The 24,846-nt window shown below is 39.0% G+C and overlaps 1 protein-coding gene across 1 annotated transcript in view; it reads right to left on the bottom strand.

The window, feature by feature from the left end:
- Positions 1–612: 612 nt before the first annotated feature.
- The window catches only part of FAT4 (FAT atypical cadherin 4), a 221,810-nt gene continuing 197,576 nt past the window's right edge, over positions 613–24,846 (bottom strand). The window contains exons 14-17 of the mRNA XM_027854535.1: positions 21,802–21,926; positions 19,566–19,783; positions 11,916–12,177; positions 613–3,515 (exon numbers count right to left, since the gene is read on the bottom strand). Of these exons, the coding sequence (XP_027710336.1) occupies positions 1,642–3,515; positions 11,916–12,177; positions 19,566–19,783; positions 21,802–21,926 (2,479 nt within the window). The 3' untranslated portion in view covers positions 613–1,641. The remainder of the gene's footprint in view (positions 3,516–11,915; positions 12,178–19,565; positions 19,784–21,801; positions 21,927–24,846) is intronic.

Below are 24,846 nucleotides of genomic sequence, written 5' to 3'. Positions count from 1 at the left end.
TGGTATTTTCTAAAATCTTTTCATTGTTGTCCATTTAGACTCAGGATTTAGAACCGAAGTGAACTGAGAGATTGTAGCATCCAACCTTGTAATTTTGTGGATAAGGAAACTGAGGTGGGGCTGGGCAAGGACTTATCCAAGCTCTTTCAGACTCAAACCCAGGTCTTCCCAACCCAAATCTCATTCTGTTAAACTAAATGACATTTTCAGGCCTTCACTCAGCTATTGACATGCAGGCAACTTCTACTAAAGAGCAAAAATATTAACATTCTAGTGCCTTATGGACCTAACATCTCACCAGAGTGGCCATTCCCTCCAACAATGAAGACTGAAATACACGAACACCTATGAATTCTGTACACACACAACACATGCACATAGATGTATAATGTACTTAATATCATAATAAAAATACATTTAAGAAAGTATTTTAAATAAATATTTAATTCTATTATTGGCATTTACAAGTAGAAAGCATACAGTATGTTACAATTATCAAATGTGAAAAATATGAATGTTACATAAGTAACAAATGTGAAAAAGTACTTTTCTTACTTTCCTGAAAGTAAGAAAACTATTCAGCATAGGAAAATATCAATATCAAAAACACGGCTTAAGTGTAAAAAAAAAAAGTTTTTTTTACACAGTACAAAGGATTTCCAAATGGAAGGGGAAAAAAAAAACAGCTTTTTTTTTTTGTCGGATTTCTACTTTAATAAATTCTACAAACACAGGGTATTTGAAAATGCGAGTCCACTAGGAGGCTCCCTTTATATCAATTCTTAAAAAAAAAAAAGTCAAGAATGCAGCACTTTTTTTTTTCTTTTTTACAATAAATAATCTTTGAAAAAAATGATCATCTGAAAATGCTGTACTGTTGAGAACAGTGCTCCCCAGTCACGGAGATAGATGGCAGTACTCAGGGGTGACTTCTACCCAAGCTCTTCTGGGTATAAGACGTCTCAGGGAAAGGAGGGATGGAATAAGTACCCACAACAGTTAGCAACAGAACTTGGAAGTCTTGAGACAATTTCCTCACCCAATCCTAAAGTGCTGACCAGAAAGAATAAGTTGCTTCTAGCACCACTTCCATGGAGAAGATTCATGACCCTACTGCATGCAAACCATCCAACGTATTGCTCTTTAACTATGCAAACATGAGTTACAGAAACTGGACTTTTAAAGGGTGATTAACACTATTTATTCCTTCATTCAGGCATCGGAGAACTCTTTTCCATGTTTCAAAGAGGAAATCAAATCCCCAATGTTCTGGCGATGCAGAAAAAATGAAGTTATTAAAATGGAAACAACACAAACACTCCACTGTTGAAACACAAATTCATTACCAGAACAGGATTAATTTTAACATCACCAACCCAACAGTGGTCAATAGGAATGAAACCCTCTTCAAATTCTGCATGCTGAATGTCTAGTTCTAAAATGCAGGAGAAACCAATTCATCATTCAATTAAAACAAATTAAATCTGTTTCAGCAGCATAATGGTTATTTATTTATTTTCTAAGGTCTCCCTTAACCGAAAGTTGACCATGGCCTGTTGTTGAAACACTGGCCATCTGTAAGCGCGGAATGGTTTGATCGCATCTGGTGTCGCATTGTTTTTTCCTGCCAGTACATAAAGTCTACACATATCGCTCTGCTTCCGCATCTTTGGAGGCAGGCTTACTGGTCCGACCAGTGCCTTCTTCACTGGCTGTTGTTTTTTCCGGGAGAGATGCCAAGTCTTTAAAAACATCTACATAATGCCCAAAACCAGGGCCCCAGTTTAACAGGTTGTCCCAGTTGAAATTTCCTGCTTGCTGCCCAAGTTTCAGGGGCAATGTGCTCTCAGCAACATTGGCTGCTGCTGCTGCTGTCTGTGTGCCCATGGACCCCCCCTCAGCCCGGCGGCCAGGGTACCTTCGAGTCTTCAATCTAGCCCCATAATTATCTTCATCATCTGCATCGGATTCATTGACTTGAGATAATTTGGGCACTCGAGAGGTGTAGCCCATGGGTTTTTCCCTGTCATATTCCATCTCAGAGCAAGTGAAGGACTCATGAGAGTCACTGTCGGATGAGGATTCCGGAGCCGGAATGCCATCGGCTGGGTTTCTTGTTCTGGACAGTGGCCTCCGGCAATCCTCCTCTGAAGAAGATCTGCCATGGTCTGCACTGCAGATGCTTGGATTTCTAGGGCGAGGAGTGTTTAGTCTTTCAACCTCCTCTATTGACAGTCCTACTGGAGGTGTAGATTCCAGAGGCATCTGGCCAATTGGCTGCTTTAGGCGGCTCCCCGGCCTCGAGCCATGGGCTGCCATGGTCTGGGGACTCTTGCTTCTCCTCCCTAGCCTGGTGGCGTAGTTGAAAATACCGGGCTGGCACACGTCACCGTGCATCTCCAAGGGGCCCCCTTCCCTTATGGAAAGGTGCAGTTCTCTGGCAGGACTGTTTCTGTAGAATGTTGAAGATTTAGAAAAGGGAGCTGGGCTGTGACGAGAAAGGGGATTGGGAGTGGGGCAAGCAGAGTGGCTCAAGGAACTGCTTCTCAGACCCTGGCTATACGAAGGCTGGTAAGTCAAACTGCTCGCACCCAAGGGCATGGGAGATTGCCTCGCGAAGCCCAGCGGGCTGTGTCTCTGGATGGAGAACTTGGGGGTGTGGCTGCGGAACTGCTTGTAATGCTGAATGATGTCAGCATCTGAAGGGGCGATGCTGCTGGCATTGTCGATGTCATAATGTTCGATCTCCTGCTCGGGGGAAGCCAAGGGAGCGCTGGGGATGGTTTCGGTATTGGGAGGAAGGTCTGTCTCATCATAGATCAGGTAGGGGTTTTCTCTTTCAATGATGTCAGGCTTGGGGTTTCCTTCCGGTTGCTTCCTGACTGTCATGTCATCACCATATGGAGGGATGTTGTCAGGGTCATCGAAAGCCACGTTCTCACTTCCTTTTTTCTTCTTCTCCTTGATCTTCTTCTCTTCCTTCGGTGCTTTGGCCTTCTTACCTCTGCACTGATTGCACAGAATCAGGCTTAAGACCAGCAGAACGAGAAGTGTGGCACAGCTGCCCACAATGGCAGGGACAGCCCACAGTGGCAGAGAGATCTCCTCTGGGACCTTGGTCAAGATACAAACATGGCCTCCAGCACTGCCAGCCTTGCATATGCTTCCCTGGGGACACTGGACGCCAAGGCAGGCCACCACTGTCTCACAAGTCCTGCCAGTGTGTGACTCTGGGCAGCTACAGGTGAATCCAGAGTATAATACTGGTTCACAACTGCCGCCATTTTGGCAAGGTTGGGAGGCACAGTCTCCAGGAGGAACACACTTGTAGGCAAACCACTGGTTGATGCACAGTAGATCCCCCCAACAGGGATTGCTGGCACAGATATTGGGACCTCGGCAGCCCAGCTTCACGGATGGATCTGTCTTGGATATAGTCGCCAAGCTGTGCTTCCCACCAAATGGAAGGCTCTCAGTGCCATAAATCACAGAGGCTATGCAGCCATCGAAACCTGCTGAGAGGACAAAAGAAGTTTGTCAGTCAATGAAAGCCTCATACTAGAAGCACCAGGGGGCCTGGAGTCTCAAGGCTCAGGGCGCCTTCTATTTCACTGCCATGGAAGAAGAGAAAATCAAGAGTTGCTTCAGTCTCAGAAAAGTCACAAATTCAGATGGGGAAATTCAGGCTCCTTTGATCATGGCAGTCCAGGATTTGTGAAAGACCCATGGGAGGTGATTGAGCATGGAACCATGATTCCTGGATGTGCCACATCAGCAAAGCAGGAACTAAATGCAAAGTGGGCATTTTACTTGTTGGGGTGAAGGGAGAGAAATAAATGAAAAATGACAAAACACAGACTATCAAGCTGTGTTCTGGTGCTTTTACACACCAAGTGAGCGGGGCTAATACCGCATTGATCAAGATGCCTGAATGAAAGATCCAACAATATTGATAGCAATGAGACAAACTTGTGACTTCTCTTACAGACAGAAGATTACAGATAAAGATTGGGGGTCCTTTTTAGAAAGGCAATGGCTAAATCCTTGTAAGAGAAGGGGATTGCAAAGGGAGGAAATCAGTGTGGAAAGACTCTTGAGAGGGTCAATGTATACTGAATGGCTTCATAAGAGAGCCCAGAACTGATAACTGATGTAACAGCTGGGTAAGTCCTAGTTAGACAGTAATTTTTCAGTACATCATGTGATATTTATCTTTTGGGCTATTTTTTTCCTCTTATACTTTGTTCATTGATATTTTATATGCCTGGGCTCACCCTATTCCCTTTATCACCCCGCTCCCAATTTCCTATAACTTCTCAAGGCAATGACCAGGCAAAGAAATAAATTCATTTATGGGTCATATATAAGAGTGATGGGTAGGGGGGAGAGGAGACATAACTGTGCCTGATTCAACACTTAATTATTTTATCTTAAAGCTCCTTGAGCTCTAGAAATAATTTTTATAACTCTCCCTTTCTATAATTCTGTATATAACATCTTTAAATGAGAAATCTCCAAGTTCATAAAAACTTTCCATTTTTCATCATTTAAGGTAGTCGTCAGGCTTGGTGTGTTGAGTTTAAAATGTTGAGGAAATGATAAGATGGCTAACTAACAAAAAGACAGTGAAAAGGAACTTCTAGCTGAACAGTCCTTCTACATATTGTAAAATAAAACAAAACAAAACATTAAAAAAATTAAAGTCCTCATGAACTGAAGCAAATAAATACAATTGCAAACGTGTGGGTGAGTTGTAACCTATCCAACCCAAGTCTGTCTGAATTTAGTCAAGGGGAAAGTTTAAGCTTCCAAATTATGTAAGGTAACATTAATTAATGGGGATAAAAACATCAATGTCCTACCTATTTGTATTCTTAGAAGTTCTTTACAGAAAGAAATAAAAAAAAAGAGTAAGGTACCCCCTCTGCCATATTGAGCTTCAGAATTCACTGTGGGTCAAGACTTCTTGACCTGAAGTCTGTGAACTTAAAAAAAAATATATTTTGGTAACAGTATTTCAACATAATTGGTTTCTGTTGCATTCCTATCTTTTTTATACATTTAAAAACATAATTCCAGAAAGGGTCCATGGGTTTCACTAGACTCTCGCCATATGGGTCCATGACAGGAAAAAAAAAAGTTAAAACCCACTGTTTTAGATTATCTCTTTCCTTTTGACCTTTATATTACTAATGAAAACTTTAGGTGAGTATACTTTGTCGTATGTCACAATATTACCTGAATTACCTGACAAAAGTACTTGAATTGTTTAAAAGGTTTAAAAGTCAATCAGATGTCTTGACTACACATCACATCTCTTAAAGAGGTGTCATGGCCCACCAACGGGCTTTTTCTGAGTGAACACCTGAACTTCCATCTCTGCACAAAACATCCTCTAATCCAGGGTGAATTGAGGAAAGACTCTGTTTACCATCCACTACAATTTGACTTTCCACAAATAAGATTCATTTCATGAATCAGTGACTGGTTTAAATATTTTCTGGCCAAGTTCTAGAGGGACGGGGATCCTGCCATTAGAGTTTTCTCTAGGAAAGAAGCCACAGCTGAGTGCAAGGGCCTCCAAAGATGTCTAAATATTTAAACTGGGTTGCCATTGATAAATGAAAAACATCTTTCTTTGTTATATGGTAAATATTAAAACATCACTTCAGGAAAATTTATATGTGTAATATTTTTAGAATGCTACAGAATGTTGGAGTTGGAAGGCCTTTTGAGATCATTTAGTCCAGCGGTTCCCAGACTTTCTGAGAATGGAGGCCCTTTTTTTGATGTTAAAAAACTTTCTTGGAACCCCTCATGTGATATTTTTTGTGCTGTGTCTGCTGACTGAGAAAATACGTAATTATAAAAAGCTCCTATGAATTTAATAAGGATTTTCACTGACCATCTTTCTCATATTACTACTACTACTACTATTAGCTAGCATTTATATAACGCCTTCTATGTGCCATGCATTGTGCTAAGTGTTTTACACATATTGTCTCATTTGTTCTTCACAACAACCTGTGGAGGTAGGTGCTCTTTATGGTTGAGGAAACTGAGGCAAACAGAGATTAAGTTACTTAGCTAAAGTCACACAGCTGGTTAAATGTCTGAGGCTGGATTTGAACTCGCATTTTTTTTTCTGACTCTAGGTCAAGCCCTCTCTCTACTGATCCATCTAGGTGCCTCAATTATCGTAATAATATCTACATATATTTGAAAAATAGCAATAAATATAAGACATATGGAATACAGTTATGATTTCAATGATATAGAGGACTTCTCCTTCTATTAACCCATGTCAACACCTTATCTGCAATTTAGAATTTTCAAGCACATTTTTGGAGGGGTGTTGGAGGAGGGCTCCTTGGGAATCCATGGGGAGATGTCCAGGGGCCTGTGAGTTTGGATGGGAAAAAATAAATACTACTTCATTTTTATTGACCTTTGGGCTCCTTTGTAATTCTATGCACTTTATTTTATGCAAAGAAAAATGTTCTCAGAATGGAGAGCCTTCATTAGACCATCAAAGAGGTCTAAGACATACAAGAAAGTCAAGAATTCCTGTCTTAGAGAGGTTTCTAAAGGACTAAGTGGTTAAGTGACCTGTCCAGGGTCACATGGTCCATCTGTGTCAGAAGTAGGACTTGAACCCAGGTCTTCTTTGCTTCAGGGACAGCTGTCTATACACCAGAGGAACTCTAGTAATACATCTATGTGGTAGACATAGTGTTATCTTTCCCTCTAAACCCACCATTAATCCTAACCTCCCTACTTCTGTTGAGAGCTCCACCATCCTTCTGTAAACTCAGGTATTCAATCTCACAATCATCTTAATGTTTCATCTCCCCCTCAGACTCCCATAGTCAATCAATGACCAAGTCTTACTAACTCTACTCTGTTAATATCCTTCATGTTTATCACCTCCTTTTCACTCATGAGGTCATCAACCTGCTTCACACTCTCACAACCTCTCTTTGAATATTTCACTAGCCTCCTACAAAGGAAAGACACTGCGTTAGACACTGAGTTCTAAAGGCAGTTGACTGTCTTTATGTGTGTGTGTGTGTGTGCGTATGTGTGTGTGTGTGTGTGTGTTCCAAATCTCTCTTTTCAGCCTTAATGGACACAACTTCCCTAGGCAAATTGACTTTCTCTCTATTTTCCATACATGACATTTTGTCTCCATTCTCCATTCTTTTATACTTATCATCCCATATATCTGTGATTCACTTGCTCCTCTTTTCTCCCTCACAGAGTTCCACTCTTCCTCTACTTCATTCAAGCACCATCTTATATACGGAGGCTTTGTAGAACCTCCCCCCCCAATGCTAGTACCCTTTGTCCCAAGCTATAACTCACATTTGACTAACTCATTTTTATTTGTTTGTATTCTTGAGAGAGAGGGAGGTAGAGAGTGAAAGACAGACAGACCGACAGAGAGAGAGAGAGAGACAGAGAGATAGAGAGAGAAAGGTTGGCAGCTAGAGTGTTGGGTCTGGAGTCAAGTACAACTGAGATTAAATCTAGCTTCAGATATTTATTAGCTATGTGACCCTGGGGAAGTTACTTAACCTCTGTCTGCTTCAGTTTCCTCAAATGTAAAATTGATGAAAACTCTGCCTTCCAGGGTTGGTGTGAGGATCAAATGAGATAATATTTGTAAGGTTATTTGCAAAAGTTAAAGCTATATGAATTCTAGCTCTTATTATTGAACTGAATTATTTATTTAGTCTTTAAGAGGTCTTTTGTTTTATTTATCAACTCCCGAACCACTTAAAATAACTCTGCATGCTTTTTGTTTGTCTGTTTGTTTGTTTTTGTTTTTCCTCCATTTGACTGTGAGCTCCTTGAGGACAGGATCCTCTCTTTGCCTCTCTTCGCATCCTCAGTGCATAGTACAATCCCTGGAATGAATGTTTGTGGACTGATTGCAGCCGTAAGTGTTAGGAACTATTGATTTAACCCCTTCTCTTCATTTTATGGATGAGAAGTTAAGACCATTAGTGAAAGGACTTATTTGCCTAGCTAGTGGAAATTGGGAGTAGAAGCTAGCTCTCACTTCCAATTCAGGCTCTTTTCACTTTGCCATTCTCCCCCAGCACCAGAATTATGTATTTTTTTTCTTATGAATCCTCCAATCTGGACATTCAAAGTGGTATATAATAGGTTTCAGATCTCCTTCGCTACAAATGCTAGACTGAATACTGTATGACAATTCTCAACATTTTGCAAAAATAATTTAGGATTATGCATTTTGATTGTGGGGCATACCCTCATTCCCTCTTTTATAGATAATACAGTATAAATTTTATTGGAAGTAATTTTCTCTTTTCTGTTTCTTTGCCTGTTCCTGTTTATTCTAAATATGTTTCTTTTAACAAAAAAATACATGTTGCTTTCATACATAATTGAGTCAGTATGTGGTATAATTTGGAAACACATTTTTTGTATTTAAGTATTTCTTTTGTGAGTGTTTAAGTATTAAGATAAGTATTTTAATGCTTTAATCTGGCATTATGGTGAAGACAAAAAACAGATTTTGAGCATGCGCATAAAACAGAAATTGATCCTCTGCCCCAAGATGGTTGTTGAGGTGAGAGGCAATGGTGTATAGCGGAAACAATGCTGGCTTTGGAATCATAAAACTTAAGTTTGAATCCTGGCATTTGAACTTGTTACTTATGTGACCTTGGGGGTCACAATCTTTCTGGCCTTCAGTTTTCTCCCCTGTAAAATGAAGGGGCTGGACTAAAGCCATCTTTAGTGATCTTGAATCTCTTCCTTCGACAAAACCATAAAGCAACAGGCAATAGCAGATGACTTTCTCAAGGACTTTGTGCTCTCCACATGCTTGACAGGGGCTTGTTTCCTAAAATTGGGTCATTCAACTTCCTAAGGAGCCACAAGTTGGAGAAATTTGAGTGATGGAGAGGGGTTGAATAGTGTCTGGAGGGAGAGATGAGGGTTTGAAGAGCAGTTACCACTGCTATGTTATCAGATGACTTGTTTCATGGTTCAACAAAACAAATAAGCTTATCTGAAACTTAAAGCCAGGGATTTGGAGTCATCATTGGCTGGAAGAGAATGAGAGACTACCTCGTCTGATCCCTTTATTCTACAGATGAGAAAGCCACGGCTGAACGAGGTTGTGGCACTGCCAGTCACACAACTAGTATCTGAAGAAGAATGTGAACACAAATCTTCTCCCCTCCAGCACATTAGCCACTCCCCAATTCTGTTTCTGTCTCGGCATTCTGATACCCGGGGAACGCAGCACGAATACTGTCCTGAAATTAGCCAGGGGCCGGATCACCTGGGGGAAAGCCATCGGGGTAGGAAGCTTCCTGATTGAGCTAGTGCTTCCTGCTAATTAGGTATTCATTTATTTGTCTCTATGATCTTGAAGGTATGCACCCACTCAATTCTGGTGCTTCAGATTAAGCCCTGGTCCTTTTAGCTAGTTACATCTCTGAATAGAAGCCAATATCTATTTTGAGAAAAAAAAAAGATATTTATTTATCTACTCTGCTTAAAAGCACATGGATTCATCAATTTTTTTCTAAGGGGATGAATGGTTTCTATCTCAGGGCTTCAGATGCCAAATCACTTTTGTTATTCTTTTTGAAATTTCTTTTTCATTATGTTTCTATCATAGAAAGACTCGCTTCACCTCCAAACATAGAGCTCTCCTGTTGTCAGGTCTTTTGGTTTCATGTAGATAATGTAATCCTTTTTAATAATGATATTCTATGCTACAAAATTCTTTACAGGCATTCTCAAAGAAACATGAGACAGGATCACGGATTCTCGAAAGTTTTCACATGCTGAATTAATACTAAATCCTCAAGGATATAATATTACAATTCATATGTTTTGGGTTTGTTCATTCAAAGTTGGTTCATAATGAAGTGTTGGAATATTGAAAAAAATTAAATTAATAGACTCATCCATCATCGTTCATCCACCATGGCTCAGTGGAACCATCTAAGAAGAAGAAGCCATGCCGACTGATAAAGGTGAGCTCAGCTTGCCCACTCCTATTCTTTACAGATGAGTATACTAAAGCCACAGTCAAATGGCTTGCCCAAAGTCACATATGGAATAACTTTCAGAGACCCACATCAAGATGTATGGCTCATTGGGTTCCTAATTCACTCTCTACCCATAATACCACTGTCTCTTGGTAGGTAGAGTGGTGCAGTAGATGGAGTCCTGGATTTGGACTCAGCAAGACCTGCGTTCAAATCCCTCCTCAGATACTTAGTAACTGTGTGAGCCTCGGCAAGTCACTTGACTTCCTCTCTCAATCCCAGTTTCCTCCTCTGTAAAAAGGGGACCATAACTTTTATTTCACAGTGTTTTTCTAAGCATTGAATGAGTTAATATTTGTATAATAACTTATAAAACTGTATGTGCACATATAATTATACTATATAAGTATATACATATTCAGGGTGTTCCGTGAGTCTTAGTGCATTTTTAAATTATTAAAGCTAACACTTTGCAGACATTCTGTACGTGAACATACATGATATATGATTCAAGTATTATATAATTACAATTTGTAATCATGTGTATATATTCATTACTTAAATGAGTTAATATTTGCATAACAATTTGTAAAAATTTACAAAAATAATGTATTTCTATACATATGATATACATATGTGTATAGAGATATACACACATACATATATGCAAATACACAGAGATTTTATATATACAGACATATACATGTATAGGTATATACACACATGCATACAATTATGCAAATCACAACGTACTATATATGTATATATATATATTTGTGTGTATGCATATATATGTGTGTGTGCGTCTCTCTCTCTACACACACACACACACACACACACACACACACACACACACACACATATATACACTTATATGATACCTACCAAAAAGAAGCCCTTAATATCCTGCTATATTTTAAAAGAAGCTAAATATTTAAGAAAGGGATGTCAGCCCATTGCTAGCTATGACCCTTTTGTCTTGATTCCTTTACCTCTAAGCAGAAGAAGCTGTCAGGAGCTTGAAAAAAAATGCTCCAAGAAATAGTCAGGAACTATAAGAAATGATTATAAATGGATTCCTCTAATCTGTCTGAAGGATTATTCTTTTTTATACTTTGATAAAGGTGCAGTTCACTACTACCAGGATCCTTGATTTTATCAAGGTGAACATTCATTCCACTGATACAGATCACAGCCCCTTGTTTCTTCAGTAGGTTGGCCTTATGAATTGTTGTGTCCAAAGGCCAGCCTTCTGGTGAAAAGGATATGCACTGCATGAGGGAGGTGCTCAGATGATGGACCTACATAGATTTGTCACGGGGTCCACACAGGCTCTTTCTAGAATGATAGAACTTACATGAGCTCTACTGACATAGTTTATGAGAAGTGATTCAGAAATTTGATGGTTTGTGTTGTGTGTTTTTTTCAGATTTATTTTTAATTTAAAAAGTGACACATTTATTCATTTTACGCAAGTCATTTTTATGCTCTGATGAAATATTTGGTGCAGGGCAGATGTTCTCAGAAAAGATAAAGTTATGATTATGCAGAAGTTCTGCTACTTTTTGTGAAAAGACACATTTTGCTGTGTCTTTTCCATTCTAATTTACCTAGTTATATCTTTTTTTTTAATTCTAATGTATTTAGTTACCAAATTTCTGCAATTTAAAGTATTACTTCTTTTTTGGTGGGGGTAGGGGAATCATAAGTTTAGATTTGGAGGGGACCTTAGCTTTATCAAGTCTAACACCATTTTACAAATTGGGATACTGAGGGAGATGAAGTGACCTGTCCAAAGTCACACTGCTACTCAGGGACAGTGTTCTGTGGGTCTCAATCAAGCACCATTTCTACCGTATCCCAAACAGATGCTTTTACCTGTATCAGTGTTCCGAGGGGCATGATTGGGTGGGATTCCACCAAGAGAAATGGTAAGCACATCAATTCCACCGAAATCCTGAGTGGGATGCAAGATATCCCGATTATACATTCTGTCTATCGACAAAATGGTGGAAGATCCATTTTTTCCCATCAGGAGAGAATGCCAGTGGCCATCAGCAACGTAAACCTCAGGGATATGCCTCTCAACTTTCCCAGAAACTCCAGCATCAGACGTATAATGGATTTTGCCACTCTTTATCTGTAAAACACATTGGGCACTGGGTGAGCTATGTGTTAAAAACAGCAGCTATCTTTAACAAGCACACAGAAACAAAGAACGAAAGAAATCAGTCATATAAACCATTAAAGTATTTCACGGTTTTGACAAGTTTATAGCTCATGGAAGAGCTGGCAGACTTTGTCTTACTAGACCATGCACCTTCTGACATGTTCATGCAATACCATCTTCTTGGTGAATAGCCAAGTAGCCATCTCAGTAGGGCCTTATTTGAAAGATGAGACAATGGCTACCTGTGTCATTTTAGGAGAGTCACCTAACATCCAGAGATCAGTTTCCTCATCTATAACAGAACAGTGGCCTCTGATGGCCCTTCTATATGAGTATGAACCTATGACTACGAACCTATGACTAGCCCCAGAATTTAGGGAAAGGGAGTAGTTCTGTGATTTCATTGGTATATGGAAGTCCTGGATGAGAAAACTCCCTATACCAAGTTGTCTAGAATAATGTGAGTTTAAGAGACTCATTCAATACATGTCAAAGGTAGGACTTGAATCCAGATCTTGCTGGCTTTGAGGTGAGTTTCTTGGTCACTACTGTTTCTCATCCTCAGGATTATATATCTGTGTCTATGATGATATCAATTTGTTGTTGTTATTCAGTTACTTTCCAATCATGTCTGACTCTTTGTGACCTCATTTGGGGTTTTCTTGGAAAAGATATTAAAGTGGTTTGCCATTTCCTTCTCCAGTTCATTTTACAGATGGGGAAACTGAGGCAAACAGGGTTATGTGACTTGTCCAGGGTCAGGCAAATCTCAAAGACTACAAAATACAGAGGAGATGGTGACCTGCATTGATTAAACTTTCTTTTCCATCCATCCATCTATCTCTCTATCATTGTGTGTATGTATACGTGTATATGTGTGTATGTATGTATATACAGAATAAATGTGAAGAGAGGGCACTAGCAGTTGGATGGATCAGTAAAGACTTCATATAGAAGATGGCATTTGATCCGCCATCTTGAAGGAATGGAGGGACTCTGTGATATGCGTTGCAGTCTGGGCATAGGACACAGCCAATGACAGTCATGGAGTCTGTCATGTGAGCAACAGAGAGAAGAGGACAGATTAGCTAGATAAAATAATGTGGGAAGAGGAGTAATACCCAAGGAGGTTGGAAAAATGGGTTAGGGGCAGCAAAACAGAAGATTCTGGATTTGATGATTGAGGTAATTAGGAGCCTCTGAAGGTTATTGAGTAAGGGAGGAATGTGGTCACTCTGCACTTAAAGAAAACTGTTTTGGTAGCATTGTGGAAGATGGCCTGAGCATTCACAAAAAGAGCCTCACTTAACAAGTGGACTGTTTAGACTCCACTTGAAAAATGAGGCTGCAAGAGGCTATTATCCAATTTCAGGCACAGCCAGGAATGGGTGGCCCCAAGACTCAAACTCCAGTATTTTGACCCCAAATCCTAGGCTTCTTCCACTATATCATGCTAATTCTCTGCTTGGGAATTTTAGGCAGGCTGAAGCACATGGTTTATTTATATACTTTGCTGAAATGTGGAAAATTTGATATGTAAATGGTGAATTTCTAATAACAAGTCTGGAAAAGCATTAAGCTGGCCTGAGTTTTCCAAGTTCTTCAAGCACTCTGTGTAGCTGGTCACAGGCCTTTTGGAGGCCTGGGTTGCAGGATGGTTCTGCTCCAGTTTCTAGGGCCAGCTCAGGGCTCTGGGCAGGATACAGGAGGAAGGGCAAAGTTCCAAGAATGTAATTCCATTGCAACTGCCAGACAGTGTTGATGTCTTGGCATGAAGGTAGAGCTCAGGCAACGGCTACTCAAATGACAGGAATGGAAAGATAGAGCCATATATTTTGCCACTCAGACCTGTCATTTTTTTTTTCATGCAACTGAATCATGTGTTAGAATTAAAATGCAATTAATATCTACTTTTTGGGAACACTGCCCAACAAATCTATGGAATGACTAAAGAAAATGAAAACAAATACCCTTCATTTCTACACTGCAGAGAACAATAGATTTACACAATCTTCTTATATGCCAATAGCATTCAACGTACATAACCTCACAACCAAGACAGTGGCTAAGAGTGTATGCTCTGTCCTATTCCATTGCTAACTGAGAAGTCAGTGGGATAGATATGGCACTGGACTTAGAAACAGGATGATCTGAATTCAAATCTTACCTCAGACAATTTCTATCTATGTGATCTTGGGCAATTAATTTTATGTCTTTATGCCTCAGTTTCCTCATCTGTAACATGAATGAGGGGGCAGATTCAAAGGACTTTAAGGTGGTTTCTAGTTCAAAATGCAGCTAATATACTCGTCATTGGGACTGATTAATTGGGGTGGATCTGCTCTAGATTTGGGGTAGTGAGTGAATCCTCTGTCACCTCAGCCCTTTATTTCAAGCTAGTTCCAGATCATGTTCATCTCATGCAGCCATCCACAGAGACATAAGGCCTGGTCAAGGTGGACTTCTGGCCCTGTGCCCTGCTACTGGTGAGCATGAAAAGCCCCCTTACTTCTTTCTCCTATCCCCACTTTGTAACCTCTTGATCAGAGAAATGATGAAAACAATATTACCATTCCTACTGGAAATACTATAACAATCTAGGGCTCCATTCACAATGGTGTGGATCTTGGATTTGGAACCAGAGGCCCTGGGTTCAAGTCCTGGCCCTGACACTTCTACTGGACAAGTTACTTCTCTCTTCTGAGTTTCAGTCTCTTCATCTGTAAAATGGGAGGTTTGAACAAGATAACTTCTAAGGTCCCTTCCTACACTCAGTAATTGCTTTACTAGTATAATATAAGATCCTTGATGACAAGACCTGTTTCACTTTTGTGTTGATATTCCTAACTCCAGGCATACAGTTTTTTGTTGTTTAGTTGTTTCAGTCATGTCTGACTTCATGCCGCATTTGAGGTTTTCTTGCCAAAGACACTGGAATGGTTTGCCATTTCCTCCTCCAGATTATTTTACAAATGAGGAAACTGAGGTAAATAGTGTTAAGTGACTTGCTCAGGGTCACACAGCTAGTATCTGATGATTTGAACTCAGGTCTTCCTGACTCAAGGTACAGCTCTCTGTGCACTATTGCGTCCCCTAGCCACCCCATCTGGGCACATAATAGGTGCTTTATAAGTACTTGTTGGTAAATTGACTCTGTCTAGAATTATGCCCTCCTATTTATTCTCTTAATCACTCATAGATTTTTTTGTGTCCTTTCTTTTAAGGTATCTCATAGTGTCTGGAGATTTAGGAAGTTTGATATCCTGTAGTAAACCAGGAAAGGTAAGGAAACCAAGCCATTGTTCATAGACACATCTTATGAATTTTTCCCTTCTGTCTTCCATTCCTCCAATTGTCTCTCAAAGTCCCCAACCAAATTGCCTCTTTTTTTCTTACGCTAACACTTTGTAATGGGCCCCACCTATAAGAAATTGAAGTTAGGGGACAGTATACTAAAGTGCCTTCTAGATGTATTCATATTATCTCATTCAGAATGTCATAAGCTTACCTTACTATCATTTCTTCTTTCTACATACTTGCCCAGCTTTCCTTCCCATTCATGGGCAGCTAGGTGGCACAGTGGATAGATCACTGGGCTTGGAATCCAGAAGATTCATCTTCATGAACTAAAATCTGGCCTTAGAGACTTGCCAGCTATGCGACCCTGGGCAAGTCACTTAACCTTGTTTGCCTCAATTTCCTCATTTGTAAAATGAGCTGAAGAGTGAAATGGCAAACACTCCAGTGTCTTTGCCAAGAAAACCTCAAAATGGAATCACAAAGAGCTGAACACAGCTGAGTGACGACAACTCCTTACCACTCACCCTCTCTAAATATGTCTCCCCCTGTCAGGTTTCCTCTTCCCATACTGCTGAAGTTTCAAACCTAGGCAACTGTAACCTTGGATTCCATTATTTGGGTTTTGTTCTTTTTTTTTTTTTTTTTTTTACAAATATGCTCATTGATTATCTATGATCTCATGTGTGAGGGGACTTTCTGATTCAGAAATTTCCTCTACTAATAAAGATGGATAACTGGGGCACCAGTTAAGTCATCTGTCTAGGGTCACAGACTCAGCATATGTCAGAGGCCAGACTTGAACCCACGTCTTCCTGTCTCTATTAATATTAGCACATTGATAATAGAACACCCCTGGAATACATATGAAGCAACATATTTCCAGTGACAAAGATGGATCCAGGCATTGCAATTCTTGCATGAGGAAGGAAGGTGTCACCTCAGATTCCTTTAACCACATTGAATTACACCTTGAAATATTTGGCTTATACAGATCATAAACTGAAATACTGGATATGTCAGTGAACTGGTATGGGGACTTGGAAATAAATGAACGGAAACTGCACAAATTGCAAAGCAAAAAGACAAATTCAGCCAACAAAAATAAAAGCAAAAAACATCTCAAACCACAAAAAAATCTTGATATTCTTTCCAAATTTGCTTTGAAAATATTAATTCTCTTGTTTCCTTATTCCTGTTGTTTTAACTAAAATAGAAAATCTCTTGAAATGTAATCTGTTTTCTAATTCATCCAATTATTTTTAGTTTTGTTTTACTTTTTTTTTCTTTTCTATCATCCAATAATTTGTAGAGTCAACATGGTGAAATGAAACAAATGCTAGATGTCTTGGTTTAAGGAGAAAATTAGGTTCAAAACCTTCTCTGACACATACTTTCTGTATGATGTAACTTGGCTGTCTCTTAATTTCCTCATCTGCAAAATGCAGATGAAACTAGTAGCTACTTCATTGAGTTATTGTGAGGATCAAATGAGATGATGTATATAATAATAATAATAGATAGTACTTCTAGAACATTTAATGTCTTCAAGCATTTTATATATGTTATTGACACTGTGAGGGATGTGCTATAATTATAATTCCCAGTTTACAGCTGAGGAAACTGAGAATGAGAAAAGTTACGGGACTTGCCCAAGGTCACACAACTAGTATGTGTCTGAGGCAAGATTCAAATTCAGATCTTCATCACTCTATATTCAACATTAGAGACACAAATTGATGTCCTACATTTAAACGATTCTTCCAATGGTGCAAGTAGCTGCCATTAATGTCCACCTATCCTGTGTGACTCGTTTTCTTGCCCTTTTGTAAGGTTGTGCACTGAACTTCCTGAGGACCTTCTTTACTTTCTCTGCACATTGTAAGGATATCAGTGGATCGTTCTAGTTGTCCACCTTCCAACTACCATCCCCATCATGAGATAAATGTGACTTATTTTTAACTGAATATTTTAATGGCATCCTTTATTCCTGTTCTTTGAAGTTTCTTACTTGCTCATACCCACCACCTGTCTTTCCTGTACTTTCTCTGTTATATTGTTGGCAATAGAAATTTTTCGCCCACTTTGTTTTTCCTATTTAGATGGTTAGATTCTTTGGAGTAGCAAGGCATCTTTTTCAGGAGATTGCAGTATTCTGGGGCTTGGTAAAACTAATCAGTATAATTTCAGGCTATGGTATTCCATGTAAACCACTATGAAATTTTGTTTTATTTTGTTTGGTTTGTACTTGTGATATCATTGTTTTAGGGAACTCCTTTTACTGATACATATCGACAGCCCTTCTGTAATTTGTGACCTTAGAGAACTTCCCAGTCGATTAAAAGACTAAATGGCTTACCAAAGGCACAGTTAGTGTGTCATGGACAGACCTTCAACCTGAACTTTCTGACCTGAAGACTAGCCTTGTATTCATTGTTCACACTCTCTTTCCTTACACAATTATTAGTTATTCATCATTTCATTCTAGAATTGAGCCCTGGGTGATAGAAGCAATGGAGCTAAATAATTTTAAAGCTGGTGTAGAAATTGTCTTTCCAAATTCTACATTTTTGAGATGAGGAAACTGAGGCTCAGAAAGACAAATTAAAGTGTGTATGGTTGAACAGCTAGTAGTTAGGGACAGAGGCAGGAACCAAACCCAGGCCTCTTGACCCCCAGTTTAGCTGCCCCCACTTCTTCCAAGAATGGTAGTTGTCACTAGTAGACATCCTTCTGCATAGAATCAGGTGATTAGCATCTTAGAGATTATCATTTTTTCAGTTTTGTTTTTAAATCACCTTTAATTCTTCATTGTTTGCTCTGCCTCATAAAGAGATTCATAATATTCCCCATTTTCTGTATAACCTTTCTAAATCATTATGAAATGGATGAGAAGATAGTTTCTCATTTCACTTTTAGTATTTCCTAAAACTGATTCAGGAGGGAGAAATTTAGGGGATTGTGGAGTTAAGATTTGCAGAATCTGGGTGGAATTTTTAGAATTTTACTTAGGTCTGCTCCTATATACCAAATCACATCTGTAATGTCACATCCTCTTCCACCTCTCTCCCTCCTCCTCTTTGCTCATGAATCTCTCAGTGACCTAGGAATCATTTTGCTCAAAGGAGAGGTAGAACCCAAAAGATCTGGGCTCTTCTTCAGAATTTACTAAGATCCATGACCTATAAAACACCCTGGGAATATGTTTTCTGTATAAAATTACATATGTGGAAACCAGACTGGAGTAGCTGAGCAAAGAAGCTAATGGCCTTACAGATGAAAAATACTCATTGTGGGTGACTTTGAAAACATTCCTAAAAATTAAGGAAATTGACAGTAAATCCCTGTCTAAAGCAATGCTTTGTGAAATTAGTTGCTACCTCCATTGGTGTGAGGAAGACAAAAGACATCCTGCCACCACTGGATTCTTTTGTGAAAGGCAATTTCTATTGAGTATTGACATTAAAGATCTCTTGGCCAACTTTTTAGAAAACTTGATTTAATTATAAATTTAAAAGACATCGAATGTCATCTCTATCCCTTAACACAATGAAACTGTTGTTTTGTTCTATAAAACAAAAATGAGAACAAGTAAATAAAAAGTTCGCCTATTTTCCATCTGCTGAGTAATAAGCATGTAGTTGGATGCGAAAGAAGTAAAGAGAGATGTCTCTCCCCTTCATCTTCTTTCCCCCCACCCCAATTCATAGGTGTTCATTTGGTGGAGGGGAAAAACACACGTGGCAAGAAAAAAATAATATACACTTATTTTATAAAATGGACAAGGGAAAAAAATCATGACAGACTAACAGTAGTCATTTTTCTTAATTTCAAATAACATACTTAGAAACTCAGTCTTTCAGACCTTTGTTACTCTTCGTTACTGAAATTCATGCCGAGGGAATATAAAAGACAGATGAAATTGGACAAGTGCCCAACATTCATCTAAGCTTTAATGGTTTGTAAAAGAAAAGGAGCAGAAAATATGGGTAAAGTGATTTAAACCATGACATCACAGGCAGACCCTTCGAATAAAGTCAGCACTAGCTATTTACTCTTACCTTCACAGTAGTGTAATTGCTACTCTCCTGGATATGAATTAAAATCCCATTTTCACTTCTCGTTCTAAATTTCACTTCGAGACTATTGACCCCGAAAGGCTCCAGCATGTCCCCTCGGACGCTCTGTCTTAACAAATAGTCCCACTTTCGACTCTGGCTCATATGGTAGTCCAGTCGTCCTTTGCCCTCTAGAGACAATGCCGTGTCAGGAGTCATTGCTGAAGGACAAAGACAGGAAAATGAACTGAATTTTTCTTATAGATTAACACTCATAAGAAAAGTCCAAACCCTTCATCTTACAGTTAAGGAACCTGCTGAAGTGACAGATTTTGAAAAAGAACAAAAGAATAGCAGAATTGCATCGAATGCCGATGGAACAAAAATCTCTCTAAAAAACCCAAACAACTTTTTTTTCCACTTGTAGATTTGTGTTGATTCAAATTCTTGAATTAGTTTCTGTGCCTTGCAATGAAAAGCACTTTACAAGAGTCATCATTCATTGGTGAGATAGTCGTTAAAATAATTCCGGAGATAAATCACTGACATTTGGAGAGGTAGCCACCTGTTGGGAATCAGTAGTGATTAAACTGGCCTGGCCCATGATTTATTAACACTTTTTTAATGTCCTGGCTTGACATGTGGTTTCATACTTAATGTACTTTGGGAGTTCTTGATAGATTCCCATCTGTTTAACGTATGCACGGAGAGGTATCTGAGCAAATACTTTCATTCAACCCACCACCTTTATCAGCAGGGATCCCCCAGGTATACATATTATGTAGTCTCAGAATGTCTACGTAGTTGTGAAACAAGGGCATCGAAGGAAATAATAGGCCATGTTCCTGACATTGGGCAGGGCATAACTTGGAAGGTGAAAATCATACTCTGGAGGTCTTATATAAAGACTGCACATCATAGGGAATGGATGAACGAATTTTTTTTTTTTTTCACTAGCTCATCTCTCTTTTCGAGATAGATGTTTAGTCATTTTTTCAGTCATGTCTGATTCTTTGACCCCATTTGGGGTCTTCTTGGCAAAGATACTGGAGTGGTTTGCCATTGCTTTCTCCAGCTCATTTTACAGATAGGGAAACTTAGGCAAACCAGGTTAAGTGACTTGCCCAGGGTCACACAGTTAGTAAATGTCTTAGGCCAGACTTGAATTCAGGGAGATTAGTCTTCCTGAATTTAGACTTTAGACTCCCTCAACTACATCACCTAGCCCTATGATAGAGTAATATGGAACAGGCTGCATTCTTGAGGGCTCATTGACTTTTCACAAAGTACAGGGAGACATATCCTCTCTATTGAGATGTTCTGTCCTGGATAATGAAGCCTACTCACACCTGTCATAACTCAAGACACTTGATGACTCTTGACTCTTGATTTTATGGAGGGATTTCTTTTTGGTTTTTGCATGAGTTGTTGACTCCCCCTCTTTCCAAATCCTGGTGGAATAACTGCTGATTTAAGCACTAGAGATTAGCTACTTAGCTGTAACATTAGTCATCTGTGATAGCCCCACCCTCTCTCCCAACCCCAGTAAGGAGTGATAGATGAGGATTGGGGTTTGAGAATGCAAAGAAATTATCTTAAATTTAATTAAATGGCTTTGAAGGAAGAATCACAATCATATCTTGGACCTGAAAAATAGGTACACTGCCAAATTACTGAAGAGGTAATTTTTTTTAAAACCATTATCACAGTGTTTACAAATTAGTAATTCATGCCCTTCTGGTGACATTATGAGTTAAACGCTCAGTACTCTCATTTCTAGAATTTCCCACCAGACCTGAAATTTAAGCTAAGTACTCAACTTCCATTTGGAAGTTTGGAGTTTGAGAAATCTTCCCACCAAAGTATAAGACAACCCACCCAGAACTTAGTATGTCCATCCTGAAGTGATGCCTAAGGCTCTGTAAGGGGCCGTATTTATAGAAGGTGTCAGAGGCAGGATTTCCTGCCTAGGTTTTCCTGGCTCCAACTCAAGCATTTAGTACCTATTATACTGCTTCTCATCAGTTTATCCATTAATCATAAAAGCATTGTCATTTTGCTTACCAGTACAATAAATACCTTTTAAGCTGATCATTATCTTATAGGTGAAAAAAAAGTAAGTTATTGAATTTGACTCCATAATTAAGCGCTTAACCAAGAGTCTTGATTAATTCTCAATCTGATTTGATGCAACTAAGCAAGTGTCTAGGAATATATACAAAGATGTTGCCATACATACATTTCTCACAGTATTTCCCGGTCAATCCTTCTTTGCATTGGCACTGTTGCCATGACCAGTGGTCTGTGCATGCGCCTCCATGTTGGCATGGGCTGTTGGCACAAGCTCCTTCCAGTCTAGGGCACCTAAAATGAAGTAAAAACAAATTCTGAGCACCAAGAAATCAGCCTTGTTTCACCTATGTGATAAAGAAGAAGGTCTGCAGGCAAAATTTCTCCTCAGACATTATTAACTAGTTGTGAAGTCCCATGGGGCAGTGGGCTGTGTTTTATTCTTCCTTAGGTCTCCTACCACTCTTAGCATGGTGCCACGGGTCAGTCAGAAAATTTGTTAATCAAGAGTATATTTTAAAATGACATTAAGAAACATTGGAACTGATTTTGAATAAATTCTAATGATAAGAAATTTTATTAATACTGTTGTTGAGTAGTTTCAGTCATGTCTGACTCTTCATGATCCCATTCAGGGTTTTTTTGTCAGATACTGGAATGGTTTGCCATTCCTTCTCCAGCTCATTTTACATTTGAGGAAACTTGGGCAAAGGGGGCTAATTTATTTGCCCAGGATCACACAACTATTAACTGTCTGAGGTTGGATTTGAATTCATGAATATGAGTCTTCCTGGCTCCAGGTATGGCACTCTGTTCACTGAAACACCTACCTGTCCTAATCATAACAAATATGAGCCCCTAAATTTTCTGACTGCTAGGGTCCTGTGGTCATTGACAGAGGCATGCCCAAAAAAATGGAGAAAGGTACCAAGGTCAAGGTCATAATAATCATTACTAACCTTGTAGCATAGCCATCACTGTCCAGGCCTTTGGTGCTTTCTGTGCCTAAGAACTTAGGAAGCCTTACTAGTGTATAAGACATACCCAGATCATGACCTAGCTAATCAACCCAAGGTCTCCTCTGACATAGCATTCTTGCTACCCCTCTTTCAAGCATACTCAACCCTACAGTCACATAATAAGGGCTGTCTCATTATTGCTAAAAGAGAATCTCGTATTTTCTTTGATTTCAATGATGGGCAACAGGGAGCCAGGAGTGGAAAAACTGCTGATGGCCTCCTTAGGGCTCAGGTTAGCAGGGGCTCTATTCCTGCTCTATTGACTGACAGCCCTCTGCCTCTTTGATTGTACAAACAGTAGAAGAAAAGGCAATAACCCACAAAAAAAAGAGAAACTTGTCTGGCATAATGAATACAAACCAGCCACAGACTCCAAGACTTAAGATTCCATTAATACTTCTTATATGAATGAATAAGCATGTGAATGAGTGAAACAAATTATTGAGCACTTACTATCTGTCAAGCCTTGTGCTAAGCATGGGGATACAATTTAACCAAAAGCAACTCATCAATTTAGAAAGTAGAATGTAAGCTTCTTGAGGGTAGGTATTCTATTATGTTTATTTGTTTGTTTTTTAATTTGCATCCCAGTACCAAGACTAATACTTAATAAATGTTTATTAAATTAAATTCCCATTATATTCCCTGATTTTTGAATCTTCCTTCAAAACAACAACAGCAGCAGCAAAAGAATAGCTACCATTCATAAAGCATTTTAAAGTTTGTAAAGTGCTTTACAAATATTATTTCATTTGATCCCTACAACAATTCTGGGAAATAGGTCTTATTATTATTCTCACTTTACAGATAAGGAAACTCAGGCTCAAAGAGATTTAGTGATTTGTCCACAGTCACACAGCTAGTACATATCTGAGGTAAGATTGGAACCCAGGTCTTCCTGACCCCAAGTCCAGTACTCTGGCCCTTCCTTCTGTCTACTTATCTCTATCCTGCCCATTCTTCAAGAAATAGCTCTTTTCACTTTCTCCACAAATCTTTTCTTGATTTCTCTAAATTGTTTCTCATGTTCTTCTTCAAGAAAACTTATTGTCAGGGTCCTCCAATTCAGGCCCATGATTAAATTCAATGGTGTACCACATGTGAACACTATTTTGTATTGTACTTGTCTTTTCATCTCCCTTGGAACCTCAAAAAAACTAGATCACACTTTCCCCATAGCACCTCACATAATTCCAGGCACATTGATTTTTCAACTGAAGGGATCATTGAGTTTAATTCCTCCATTTTACAGATAAAGAAACTGAGGCACAAAGAGGTTAAATGATTTGCCCAAGGTAACACAGCCAACATGTGTCTGAAGCTAGATTCAAACTCACATCTTCCTGATTCCAAGTCCAATGCTCTGACCATCATGCCACCTAGCTGCCTGTGCCTAAATACAAGGTGTTCCCAAACTATTATTATAGTTTTAAACTGCACTCTAATGAATGTACTCGTGAGTGAATGAATGAATGAATAAATGCATTTTTAAACTGTGGTAAGACTTTGAGGAGTCTTGTATAAAAGTACAGAATTACAAGGTTCTGAATTCATAGACTCATGGAAACAGTGCTTAAAAGGATGTAAGAAATCATTTAAGTGAACCACTTCATTTTATAGATAACAAAACTGAGGCTCAGAGTCACAGGCATAGTTAAGGTAGAATTGGGGCTCAAAATTAGTTCTAACCTTTTGCCCTTCAAAACTTCTTAATGGAATAAATGGAAGCATAAACATTCTAAGTATTTCAATATGGCGGGATAATATGTTTAAGTAAGAGGGATTACTTAACCCTCCCCCCCCTTTTTTTAGCAAGTAGAACATTCTCAAATAACAGAGTAAAATCTTAACTAACTAAAACAACGTTTCAGCACCTTATGGAATTTGGGGCCTGGAGATATCTCCAGGCAAGAAAATCCAGGAACCAATGAATAGGAATTGTGTTTTCATGCTTCCTTATCCTAGGTACTAAATAGGAGGGTGATACTAAGTTGTGTATTTTCCAAAAGGCATTACTAGGTCTGTATCCCAAAGAGATTATAAAAAGGGAAAAGGATCCACATATACAATAATATTTATAGCAACTCTTTTTGTGGTGGCAAAGAATTGCAAACCAAGGGGATGCCCATCAATTGGGGAATGGCTGAACAAGTTGTGATCTATGAATGTAATGGAATACTATTGTGCTTTAAGAA

The sequence above is a fragment of the Vombatus ursinus genome, unplaced genomic scaffold (genome assembly GCF_900497805.2).
Source record: "Vombatus ursinus unplaced genomic scaffold, bare-nosed wombat genome assembly UNPS02010461.1, whole genome shotgun sequence".
NCBI lineage: Eukaryota > Metazoa > Chordata > Mammalia > Diprotodontia > Vombatidae > Vombatus > Vombatus ursinus.
Note: the sequence above shows the minus strand (reverse complement) of the source record. Positions and strands in the feature narration are given on the sequence as shown.